Raw genomic sequence first — 13,716 nt, 5'->3', positions numbered from 1 at the left:
AGTACGGGGGACAGGACCGACCCCTGCGGCACCCCATATGTTAGGGGCCTCGTGGTGACCAAGAGAGTCTATTTAAAGCACTAAATAAATATCTGCAGTCCAGGCAGCTGCAATCCGTTCATGGTGTTCCATACCATAGACCATTCCCAGTTTTTAATATAATTTAAGGGGGGAAGAGGGCCAGAACACCCTTGGAATGACAAGAATGGTAGGTTAATTTACTGGACTATAATGCACAAATTTCTAAATGGTTCTCAAGAACTAGCTATAGATCTGAATTATTGATGAAAGCTGAATTGTAGCTTAAATTCATTCCTACCAACCTCCAGCTGTGAGACCATTTTAGATTTGGATAACACTATTCCTGCATGAGGTTTAGTTTGATGTGAGGAACCAGGGATTGTGGATAGCTGCAGCAGCTGAAAATACAAGCTCTTCTGGGTCAGTTGGAAGATACAGGATGACTTCTTCATATAAGTCTTGGGAAGTGGGAGTAATGAGAAGATAGAGAGGCAATCTGGACCTTGTGATGTTGGGACGTCTGAGAGACAGAATGCCAAAACTGCTTCTTTAGGTAATAACTCAAACCTTTTTGATGAATGTTTAGAAGTCCATTATAAAAAAAAAACAAAAAAACCCCAAGCCTTTTAAAAGTCCGGTTCAATTATCACTACTGAAACAGATCTAAATGGCACTTAATTCATGTAAGGTGTGTGCAATATTAAAGGATTTAAAGTGCTTTGCAATCTGGACAGAGTTTACACATTGACTAAGTATCTGATTTGTAAGCAACTGACTAAACCTTGATGCAGAGAATTTAATTGATTCTTGTATACAAAAGCTCCCCATTAGAACTGGATAAACATTGTTCAGACTTGCATGATGCTTCAAAAGTGTCTTCAAAATACTGTTGGGGGAGTTCAGCTAATTTAATCTCTTCTGATTATTTTTCATAAAACCAAATAAACACCATATTTTTTAAAAAACATGTATTTGATAATGAATTTTCAGAAGTAACCAATTTAGGTCAACTAACAAAAATGAAATTTTTCCGCTTTTATCGAATATTATTTTGATAAAAAATATATTGTCCAAAGTTGAGCATTTCTTGATATGACTGATTATTCCATTTTCATAAAAATATTTTTATATGTATAAATGTCAAAAAAGTTTCTAGTGCAATACAAAATGTCCAAAATCTGTACAGACTAAAAAAAATTTAAGCTTAAACTTTCACCATTATATGGAGATCATTTTAATTATCTATAAACTTGATTTACTAGTTTATTACACCGAATTAGCTCGTAATATCTATTAGAAAAGGTGTGTCAGTCCAAATTAGAATCATACAATTTTTGCTTCAACAGCATAAAGATCAGTTCGTTTCTGGGAAAGAATGGGGATTTGTTCACGGATTTCTTCAGCCTTCTTTAAGTCTGTATAAAAAAATAAAGCCATATAAATCCCAATTCTGTTTCCTTCCCATACCAATATGATTATGCAGCACGTAGCTTGAACACATTTCCTATCAATCATTAATTAAAGCATCTGTATTTTTCCTGTGTTGTATGGTCAAAATAAAATCAATGCCCTAGGAGCTGTATGATCCTAGAAAAGGATGCATGCTTTAATGAATTACCGAAAAGAGCTGCATTTGTGTTCCAGCAACTTCTGATATATGTATTCTCAACCAAATTTGAAGCAATGCATTGACTTTGTATCTAATACTGTATATTTACATCTCATAAGCCAATCTTATATCAACAGATTGATCTGTTATAATTGCTGCACCTCTTATAGATGAAAAGTTCTTTAATGACTTAACTTTTCTAATCTTATGAATATGATCAATATTCCAACTAATAGGCAGAAAACTGAGACAGAACTACTTAAGCTAATTTATAAGACCATCTATAAGATTTAAATTAGCCCTAACAGCTCACCTATTTCTGCGTAGACAATTGTTTCTTCAGTACCAGCTTTGGCTATAACCTCACCCCTAGAAAGGAAAACAAAAATTTAACAAATCATACATTGCCATAGTGTGATCTTACTGATTTCTTATTCCCCTGCTGGTCTTCAAGGGAAACATCCTAGAACTGTTCTAGAAATTTACATCTTCCTCACTTTTTATGTTCTTATGAATAGTGATTGAAAAATAGGAAAGAGACATTATTCAAGGAGCAGAAATTGGCAAAAATCACTTCCTCTTCAGAGTTGCTTCTCAACAGAATTTAACCTGCATTTGTTCAAAGGCAATAGAGAATCTGAAAAAAAAAACCAATGTGCTTTCAAGTCCTACACAATTCTTCCTTTCTTGTTAGATAAAGACAACTACAATGTACTTCAGTTTAAGACATTTTTTTCCTATCCTGATAGAACTGTGACATGCTGAAATAATTCCTTCCAAATGGAGTCCTAACATACCTGATGGCCAGGAGTTAATGAAAATTGATCTAGGGAATCAGTATTACAAATCAGGAATGTATGAATATGTTCCACATTTGTTATTATCTTCATTGACTTAACAGGTTCAAGCTGTGGGCATGTAAGCCACAGCTTTCTATGAGGTATCTAAAGGCTGTGTCTATTTTGCACTATTTCAAAGTAGAAAGGAACGGGAATGAACCTATCATTTCAAGGCTTATCTTTGCTTTCCAGCTAAAAAAAAATCACATGAAAAAAGAGCAAGTGTTAACATTTCAAAGGTAACAAATGTGCTAAGATTCAACTTAGACAAGATAAAAACTTTATAATATGTAAAATGTAACCTGTTTTGAGTATTTTAAACTTCTTGTACTTATTAATTGTATTGTTTATTTTCTTATAACGGAAAATTGTAAAGCAATAAGTTCTGAAGTAATGTAGGTTTGTACTTAGATACTGAAATGCATTGCCATATCTTTCTCACATGCACCTCCCCTTTTTCCTGTACTATTGGAAGATATTACTAGAAATAATGATACAAAATTGATACTTTCATCAAAGATTTTATAATCATTTTTTCTTTTCAAAAAAAAAAAACCTAGTCAAAAATAATATGAAAAATTTCGGGCATGGGGATTTTAAAAAGAGAACAGAATACCTAAATCTGTTGCCAGCCATGCTATTAAAAATACATTTGAAGTTGAACTTATCCTTTGATGATGTTATCTGTAAATTCAAACAAAACAGAAAGAGCAAATCTTTAGTGACCAGGGCAAAGATACAATTTTTTCTACCAAGGTGCCATAGAAATAGTGAACATTCTTTCTGTGAGGTTTAGGTACCTGTGAGTGTAATTTGCTACTTAAAAAAAAAGTTACTGTAATTTTAATTTGGCAATTATGTCTTGTTGGTTGTGACATATTATGGAAGAAGTTTGTTTTCATACTTACCATGGATTTACTACTGTACTATGTCCCCATGCCACATAAGATCCTGTCTCATCCCTAGCAGGAGATGCAGTTGCTACATAGACCTGGTTATCCACAGCTCTGCCAAAAAAGAACAGGAAGAGTATCAGCCAATTAGTCCTTTCAGGTGGAATTAAAAAATGTGGCACTTGAGTTCTTAAATATGGAAAACTGGGTTTTTTAGTTCAATAAAATTCAATAGCAAGCACTATATTCAATCACAAGTATCTAAAAGATCAGCAAATGAGATAACATAGTTTGAATTTAAATTTTTAAAAAGTTAAATACAATAACCAAGAGTTACAGTACCGAGAGTCATTTCAATGTAAGAAATGTAGGAATGAGTGTAAGCACAAATAAATTGATTCATACCGGCCTCTCTGCAGCAGTTCCCAGTGGGCTGGCCCAGTTGTCAAGTTAAAAGCCCCTGGATATACTAGGAGTTTGCAACCTTAGTTCAAAAGGAAGGTAGAGGACAATATGAACAGAAAGATACAACATAGGCAATAGAAAGTCATCACTGTTGATTTGATACACATTAGTCAATCTTTCTATTTGTTTTCATTGGTGAGTCTTTGAAGTATATTTGAAACTATAATTTTAAGAAGTCAGTTTGCACTAAAACCTGCCAGATTAGAATTCCAAACTGATAATTGAAATAAAACTGATAATTGAAAACAATGGTTTGCTCCCAGACCCAGGGTTGATGTTTATTGAAGCCTCTGTTTGTCTTGTTGATTTTTTTGTTTATTGGATCATTTTGGTCTGAACTGTCTGGTTTTATATTTTTAGTTATTTTTGTTTTTTCTACTTTTGTACACTATCCAGTATCCACTGGAGATTGACAGCTAATAAATTTAAATAATACTGCTCCTCCTCCACCACCACCACCACCACCACCACCATCACGGGAATAATTACATGCCACTTGACTTCCAGAAAATGTCCCTTGGAAATGACGCTTTGATTTGCCAGTGGAATGGTTGCCATTTTGAAGCAGGAAACCTATTAGAACTAGTTCTAATTCTATCCAATTGTAGCACAATTGGAATGGCCTCAACACTATAGGCCTTCGGGAAAGTGATGAAGACCTGCCTTTTTCCCCAAGCACTGGGCCAGGATGAACAAGATATATTTTTACTGCATGCTCAACTTTGTCTCCTTTAAGTTTATTTGATTTGATAATTGTATAGTGTTTTTATCCTTATTTGCTGCCCAGGGTTTCTGTAGTAGCAGATGGGTAGCCATGTGCATTTAATTTAATAAATAAAGAGATGTTCTCAATTTTACCTTTCTGGGTGTAGATTTGAGCTAGCTCAGGAAATCGGATGTCATAACAAATGCCAATTCCTATTTTACAGTATGCTGTATTAAAACAAGACATGCAAGACATTTCTTATTACTACAGATCAACATTGATGTCTCTAAAATGCTAATTTTTTTTGTATTTATTACATCTATTTTTGTATCTAAATTTTGTTTGGATTTATTATGTCAGAGGAAAAGAATACTGATTTATAATATTCATATAACAAGTTTGCTCTAAATCACAAGTTTCATCTCAGGAATTAAATATTTCATCAATTCATATCTTTCTACTAAAAACAGGGTTAAGAGCTCTGCAAATAAGTAGTTACATATAGAGAAATTCACAGAATATCTTTTCCAGCACCATGAGGTACATTAAACATTTATAATGGTACATTTGGCTGTAATTTATAATCAAATATGATGGAACTGAATGTATATTGAGATAAATGTTAATCGTGAATAAAATCCTAGCTTTAGAAAAAAACACGAGATTAAAAAAATCTGAAAGTGAATTAGTTTTCACTGTCAAAAACAAAGCTCTTTTACTTACGCGTTTCAAACACAGAAAACTTGTCACCCGGACTAAGAGTTTCTGATTCTTGAAATTGGATTTTTCCAGGCACATCAATGTCAAACAAATGAATCTGTTTTAAGAGAAGACAATTCTTTAAAGATTCTTTAATTGTATTTTCTCTGCACAAATTCACAGAATGGTACATTGAATGCAATGGTACAATGAGCCCTTCCAACTAGGGAAAAGCTTCGTCCAGGCAGAAACGATCAATCACTAAACTGAAAGATGACACTGATACATTGAGAGTCAACCATTTTGGTCCTAGCTTCTTGTGAGTAGTAAAAAACTTCAAGACATTTCTGTTAAATCTGAACTAAGTAGTTTCAAATAAACTTTAAGCCACTTGTCTGGAAAAAAGGTATGCTTTTTAATTGCAAGATATTGGCAGGTACAAAGCAGCTACACTTTGTCTTAATGCAACTATATGTACAAACCAAAGTAGCATGTCAAATAATACTGTATACACAAGCAACATATACTTCATTTAGATCACCTGAAAAGACTTAACTTTCAGAAAGCACTACGGAAGTTTTGTTTAATGAGTATGACTACTGGTTAAATTACAATGTCATTCCACCAGCTCTTCCTAGAAATAATTAAATCAGGATCATTGCAACAGTAAATAATTTACTGGTTAATATAGTTAACAAGGAGTGGATGATTATGACAGAGGCAGAGTGCTGAAATGTCCTTACTTTTCTGTAACTTTGACACACAAGCATACTATTTCTAGTTTATTGCAGTAAATACAAAAATGTTTCCACAAGTTAAAATTTCAGTTTATAGCTTTAGCCTAAATCTCTTTACTATTATCACTGTCATATAAATCATTTAAAAATGTTTGATATTGACAGTATAGGGAAAGGAACAAATGCCTCTAGGCTCAGATGCAGTCAATTTAAATCCAGATATGAAAATGGAAATGAGATACCTTGAGTTCTTCTATAAAAATTAGAGCCTGTGCTAAGTTCAGATTCTCAAGCTAAATTCTAGTATTTTTAAAAGTTGTTTTTAAGTAAAATCTATTCCTAAGTTGTAGGAGGAGAAATGTATGCAACCAATTTCACTGTGTACATGATGTGCAATGACAATAAAGGCTATACTATGTGACAAAAAAATTCTAGAATTCTATTAAATTATCCAAATGAGACCTCCATGCTTCTCTCAATAAAGAATTGTATTATTATTTTTAAAAATGAGGCATATACAGGTAGTCCTCAACTTACAACAGTTTATTTAGTGATCCTTCAAAGTTACAATGGCACTGAAAAAGTGACATGACCATTTTTTACATATACAACATTTATAGCATCCTAATGATTCAAATGGTCAAAACTCAGGTGCTTGGCAACTGCTTCATACTTACGACTGTTACTGTTTCCCCAAGGTCATGTGACCATGTTTTGCAACCTTTTGACAATCAAAATCAATTGGAAAGCTGGATTAACAACCATGTTGCCAATTTATCAACTGCAGTGATTCACTTAACGACTGTGGCAAGAAAATTTGTAAAATGGGGCAAAATTCACTTAACAAATGTCTCACTTAATAGCAGAAAATTTGGGGTCTATTGTGATTGTAAGTCGAGGACTACCTGTAATGTTATCAAACTGAAAGAAAAAGGGACAAACATTTTTTTTTACCTTTCTGTATTTAGCTAACATAGTGCCATCAGGACCAAAAGCTGTACATGTATTATACAATTTTCCTGCATCGTCCTCTGGAATAGAACCTGTTAAAAACAAAAATTATTATGTAGTCAAATAAATGGGTTGTATTTATATACAAAAGTAAAATTTAAAAACAACAATTTACCTCCAATGAGAAATATACCACATTCCTTTGCAATATCGGAGAGCTTCAGTGTGCAGTCTCCAGGAATTTTCTCTGCATATTCTGGGAAATATTTTGTGCCATAGGGACAATTGAAGCATTCCTATAATGAGAATCAAAGTAACCATATTTAAGGAATATATATATATATATATATATATATATATATATATATATATATATATGTGTGTGTGTGTGTGTGTGTGTGTGTGTGTGTGTGTGTGTGTGTGTGTGTGTGGTGTGTGTGTGTGTGTGTGTGTGTGTGTTTTATTTGTGCTGATAAATAAATAAAGGGAGACTAGTATAAATCTATTTCAAGCTATTTAGCTCTCATCAGCTAGCCATACCCTTACTGGGATTCGAACCTCTGCTGTATTGCATCTAAGGCAAACGTCTTAGCCATTATGTCACAGGTCTTCTCCTTATCAGCTGAAGCCAGGGAAGAAAGTATATATTTAGTGTCACGTGATGGACTCTTGTGATGAGCCGATTGACAGATGATGGAAGCAGTTAGCTTCCTCCCATAATTGGGGCTTACCAGGGGTTGTGACACTATATATATACACACACACACACACATATATATATATATATGTATGTATGTATGTATGTATGTATGTATGTATATATACATATACACACACATACATACATACACACACACACACACACACACATACATACATACATACATAAAAATATAAAATGCAAAAATGATTGGCCATAAGATAAAAATACACTCATGATAGATTTGTTGGAGCAGGCTTAATTCCATATCTCCCTCTCCCCCAGCTGGGGGAATAGACTGCTAAATGGCTGAACTGATACTGGAATTATACAAACCTGGTTCACATAACACGTAAAGTCATACTACACTATATAAATCATGAGAGACAACCAGTTTGGTGTAGCAATTAAGTTGCTTAACCGAGAAACCAGGAGACTGGGAATTCTTGGCCTCTTTCAGGCATAAAAGCTGGCTGTGTGACTTTGAGCCAGTAATTCTTTATGAGCCCAACCAATCTCACAAGACTGTTGTTGTGAGGTAAATAAGAGGCAGAGATATCAGGAATGTTTACCACCTTGAGTTTATATGTGTGGTTGTATGTGTGTATAAATCAAGGCAGAATAAAAATATAATATACTTCACCACAGTACAGGTAGTCCTTCATTTATAACATGTTGCTTAGTAAGAGTTCAAAGTTACAATTGACCCCCCCCAAACAGACTAACAACCCAATTTTGAAGTTGCAACATTCTCCCCCCCACCAGTCCACACGACCCACTTTTACAGCTATTTGCAGCACCCTGCAGTCATGTGATCAAGATGTATGTTTTTGCCAAAAACCAGCATTTACTTTTAGTTTCCAGCAAAAACTGCCCTATGGCCAACAATGGATTCACTTAATGAGCACCACATTTGCTTAATGATTGCTGCAAAATGTATTGTAAAATTAGTCCTAATTTAGTACTGTGATCAGTAGGCTCCATTGTGGTCATAAGTCAAGGACTACCTGAATGAATAAGCTTCTACAGGTTTCAACAGCACACTAAGCCATAATGTGTTGTCTTTGGCTTAATAGCTAAGGAAACCTCTATCCCACAAAACCTACTTTATACCTTAGCCTGATCTATAAACTTAGGTTTCAAAATATCAAAAGCAAATAAACCCTTTGTTGTTCTAAGAAGTTCAGTTCAGACCTTGTTGCTTAATTAAGATCAGTATTTGAATAGATAGGTCAGTAAGCATCCAGCTGGTTGGCCTCTTTCAGGCATAAAAACTGCTACATGACTTTGGGCCACTAATGTATAAAGCCTTGGATTTTGACTACATCAGATACACGTTCTTTCAACTTAACCCAGCAGAGTCAGAGATAAGCACTTTCAACAAATGGGAAAACTTGTCTGGGCCAGAGGTATTACTCAACTCTCCCCCCCCCCCCCACATTAATATTTCAGGTTGCCTTCTGTCACTGCAAATGATACTCTAATATTCACTTGAAACCAGAATGAAAACCCACTTTTAAATCAAAATAAACTGTCCTTATTTCCCCAAATATTTGTCACATGGCCAAGAAAAATATCAGACAAACACTAAATAAAACATTTGGAAAGAACCCAGTGCTCTGCAGAAAAGCAACAAAATATCAACTTTAAAATATGTGAAAAATACATTATTATAAAACAAGAAATAAATAATGCTTTAAAAATATAAAATGCTGCAACAGCCACAACTTTGCAAATACAACTGGCATGAAAAACATTGAAATTTCAATTACAGAGGAGTAATGGCTCCTGGACGTGGTATGCATTCTTTAAATTAGTGGATTAGAGGCAGTGGTGGGATTCAAAATATTTTACTACTGGTTCTGTGAGAGTGGCTTGGCATGGCTTTGTGGGCATGTAAATTCTCCATTCCCACCCCACTCTAGGGGAAGGTTACTGCAAAATCCCCATTTCCTCCCGATCAGCTGGGACTCAGGAGGCAGAGAATAGATGGGGGCGGGGCCAGACAGAGATGGTACTTACCAGTTCTTTGAACTACTCAAAATTTCTGCTACCGGTTCTCCAAAACTGGTCAGAACCTGCTGAATACCACCTCTGATTTGAGGTACCTTGATTAAAAATGGTTGTGCTATGATGCACCCTTTGTGTACTTCAAAGTTATAAATCAACAGGCAGGGTAGTTTTAGTAGCATATAGATGCAGGGATAGCTGTAGCAGTTAGTGTTTGTCTGAAGCCCAATCTTAATATTCATTCTGATCTTGGAAAGAAATCCCTAACAATGCCAGGAACAAAAAGTAAGCACCAAACGTAGGGCTCAGGAACAGTAACAAAATAAATAAATCTGAATTTGGAGAGTAGTTTTTGAAAAAAATTATACGCACTGGCAAAATTACAATTTTTGCTCCTTGTTCTGCTGCAGTTTTCACCAGTCTACAGGCTCTGTTCAAGTTGTCTGTTTTGACAGCAGACACATGGAGTTGGATGAGTGCTAAACGAAAATCTAAATGTAAAAAAAAGGTAAAGGATCAGCTATGAAGAAAAACAAAAAATCATACCATCAATTTTTAATTAGAAAGATTGTTAAGCAACCAAAAGCCTTAAAGAATTGGGGCCACCAAAGACCATGTTGAACAGGGACTGGTATCTCAATATAACTATGTAGCTAGATGGCACCAAGCTGAAGAAATTGATGTAAAGAAAAAAGAGGTGTTAAGCAGCACTCTTGATTAAAATCACAATTCTTCATCAACCTAATTTCAACAACTAAAGCTTTGATTTCTCTTCCTTATATAAATTGTGTTACAGTTGAATACAAGTTGAACATTAGCAAACTCTATGATGCAGTTGTTAAAAACATGTTAGTGAAAATGTACTGTGTACAGGGTTGAATTGGGCCTTTAAAAATAACAATATTACTATTTTAGGGCTTATAGTATAGGAAATCATGTTATCGATTTTGAGAAATCCTTACAAAAAGGATCTCAATTTATTTGGTCACATGAGCAGAAGTAACCAGAAGGAATGAAACATCCTGGTATCATTCCATGAGACCATGATCATAAAATGTTTTTCTTGAGTGCACAATGCTATAAAATTATTGTAATTATAAGGTTTCCCAAAATTTCAGATATTTTTTTAAAAAGTTCCAAAACAAGTTCCAAAACTTTTTTGAACTTAGTGGAGCATAATTTACAAAATGTTTACAAAACTGACAGAACAGCAAAACTTCCTATCACCAATGTTTTCCTGCACCTCAACCCAATGGTACAAATACAGTTGTGTAGACTTCTTAATATTTTACAACTGGAGTCCAAATGAGCAAACTCAGTAACACATTTAGTTTATAACTCATTGCACAGTAACCGAGAGACATTGGTTCAGTTAGAGGATAAGTTAATTTGTGGTATTAAATATTGATATTAAATAGAGATAAGTTCATTTAAAATATTACTGTAAATGAGAGCCAGTTTATTGTAGTGGTTAAGACACCAGGAGATCATCTTAGCCATGAAACCAACTGAGTGATCTTGGGCCAGTCACTTTCTCTCAGTCCTAAGATGACAAACCACTTCTGGAAATAAAACTTTGCCAAGAAAACGCTAGTAACTTGTCCAGGCAGACTTTGAGAATTAGATCTGATTGAATGGAATTTACTAACATAGTTATATAGCTGGGAATTACACATATGAACCACATACATACATATAAACAAATACAATTTCTTCAGGACTTTATTCCATACATTTAAAATATAGACTGATTCATGAAAGTTACTGTGATAATAAACTGATTTCTGTATTTGCTAAGGGTTCTTTTCTTTATATTAGATACACATTTTGGATAACTTTATATTAGATTTAATTTTGGATAACTTCCACTGAAGCTATTCAAAATTACATTTAAAAAAAAGTACTTAAGGTAAGAGAAAATGTTTTCTTAAACAGAAACAGTACCTTTAAAAAAAAATTACTTCCCTCACCAGCAACCCAGACAGATCAAGCCATTGCACGACTACAGCTCCACATCAACCTATATAAAATTGCACTGACAGGTCTCTAAGTTAAGTTTGTTTAAAAATTAGACGCAAAGGAACCCAGCACCTCTGTCAGTCATTTACCCCTTAGCAGGCAGAAGGCAAGCCTCAGGCCAGAGACAAAGTTTCTCTTCCCTTTTACTCCCCTCTTATTAAGCCTTCAGTGGAAACTGAACTACCTAAGCACACTTTCCCCTTCTAGGAAAAATTACTCACTGGCCATGACTCCTTTCACCAGCTGCATAACATTGATTCGCTACGAATTGCCTCCGTCGAGAAAAAGATTCTTAGAGAACACAGCGCATGCTCAAAAGGAGCCAGGGCTTCTAGGAAATGTAGTTCTTTTGGAGCATTTATTTCCCAATTTTTAGCTGCAGCGTCTATAGTACTCCCACAAGCCCTTGCTCTTAATAGTGTCTCTGAGAATGATGGGAGTTGAAGTCCAGATCATTGGGCGGGTTCCAGATTCTCTCTCCTTGAAAAAGGGCTTTATTATTTCCTCCTTCCTTCCGCCGTCAGGGCTTTTATAGTATTGCGAAAATGTGTGAAAATCATAAAGCCCTATACTTCCTCATGGAAAACTGCCAAGAGGAATGATAAGCTTGCTGAATTTGTAATCATTAGCCCTGCAGAGGGAGAGCGGTCATGAATAACACTTAATCCGGCAAGCATATATGAGCTACAAAGATACAGACGGCATTTACAATAGAAACCTCTTTTCTGCCATTTAGCAGCCATGTGGGATTTTGCAGCTCTCATATACTGAATATCACCTGAAGTAAAAGCCCCCAAGAATGACAAAATGGCAAGTGTAATTCAGTGCAAAGAGCTGCGTGTCTTGCTGTCTATAGAGACCAAATTTCACATAATATTAATGGAACTTCAGCTGAGCAACTCATCATGGTTGGTAAACTCAATGAAAATGTAAACCGAGAATGTGACTATTAAGAAAATATATTGAGCATGAAATGTTAAATAAAACTTCAAATATAATGATGCCCTTGTGTAAAAAGGAGTGAGATCGATTGGAATGCTGTATACTTCAGATCATTGTGTCTCAAATAGAGTATTGTTTTTGCACCTTTACCAAAAGTGGGGGCGTAGCCAAAGTCAGAGAAACAATTCAAGAAAATGAAATGTTCTACTTTACAGTCAAAAATGAGTAAAGGGAGGTCATGATAGAGGTACAATAAGTAAACTGCATGGTGTCAAGTGTGCAAAGTGCAAAGGGGATTGCTTTATTTTTAGTCTTCCTCACAATCTACGCAAGAATGGTTCTAAGAGTTGCTTTGAGTGAGATAGGCAGCAAATAAAACAAAACAAGTAATAAAAGTGCTTGTTTAGAGTGTAGTGTTCGTATTAAAAAATTTAATCTACCAACGGGACCATCAAAGGGAGCCTCAACACATTTGTGGAGAATTAATATATGAAGTAATGGTTGTACGGAGCCAGAGATACTCTTTTTATGTTAACATTGTTGTAAAAATTAACATGTAAAACAATTTTATTAATAATGTGTGTTGAATTTCAATTTAAAGTTATAATACTGTAGGTTTTTAGTTTACTTTTTAGAATGGGTGCTGGCCTGTGTATTCCTGCCTAATCTGGAACCTTCCAAGTGTGTTGGATGAGAAATGACCAGGTTGTCTAAGTGGTGATGTTATTGGGCTGAGAATGGCCAAGATGAGGAATCAGACCTGCAAAAATGTGTTGTCTAATTGTTTACTTTCTGTTCAATTGGCAACTCTGCTTCATGATGTGCAGCCTTAGGCATATTCTTTGTACCAATAATATTTCTCGGTTCAGCTAATTCTTGATTTACAAGAGTTCATTTGGTGACCATTCAAACTTACAACGGCACTTTGAAAAAGTGACTTATAACCATTTTTCACCCTCACAAGTATGGCAGCATCCCTCTGGTCACATGACCAAAATTTGGGTGCTTGGAAACTGGTTCAAATTTATGGCGGTTGCAGTGTCCCAGGATCAAATTATCTTCTGCAACCTTCTGATAAGCAAAGTCAATTGGGAAGACAGATTCACTTAACGATCATGTTACTAA

The 13,716-nt window shown here is 34.9% G+C and overlaps 1 protein-coding gene across 1 annotated transcript; it reads right to left on the bottom strand.

The window, feature by feature from the left end:
- Positions 1-1,237: 1,237 nt before the first annotated feature.
- On the bottom strand, positions 1,238-11,976 carry NIT2 (nitrilase family member 2). Its single transcript, XM_032220268.1, has 10 exons — positions 11,871-11,976; positions 10,003-10,121; positions 7,096-7,216; positions 6,924-7,012; positions 5,257-5,350; positions 4,686-4,760; positions 3,768-3,846; positions 3,378-3,476; positions 1,944-1,999; positions 1,238-1,436 (listed from the first exon to the last, which is right to left on the bottom strand). Exons 1-10 carry the CDS (start codon positions 11,896-11,898, stop codon positions 1,345-1,347), a joined length of 852 nt encoding a protein of 283 aa, XP_032076159.1. The 5' UTR covers positions 11,899-11,976; the 3' UTR covers positions 1,238-1,344.
- Positions 11,977-13,716: the final 1,740 nt, after the last annotated feature.

The sequence above is a fragment of the Thamnophis elegans genome, chromosome 6 (assembly GCF_009769535.1).
Source record: "Thamnophis elegans isolate rThaEle1 chromosome 6, rThaEle1.pri, whole genome shotgun sequence".
Taxonomy (NCBI): domain Eukaryota; kingdom Metazoa; phylum Chordata; class Lepidosauria; order Squamata; family Colubridae; genus Thamnophis; species Thamnophis elegans.
The sequence above is the reverse complement of the archived record's forward strand: the minus strand, read 5'-3'. Positions and strand labels throughout refer to the sequence as shown.

Coding starts and splice junctions, on each gene's coding strand:
- NIT2 (XM_032220268.1), bottom strand. CDS start 11,898: ATGCAGCTGGTGAAAGGAGTCATGGCCA. Junction 4,761..5,256: donor GTTTTCTGTGTTTGAAACGC/GTAAGTAAAAGA, acceptor GTTTTAATACAG/CATACTGTAAAATAGGAATT. Junction 2,000..3,377: donor AGTACAGTAGTAAATCCATG/GTAAGTATGAAA, acceptor TTTCCTTTCTAG/GGGTGAGGTTATAGCCAAAG.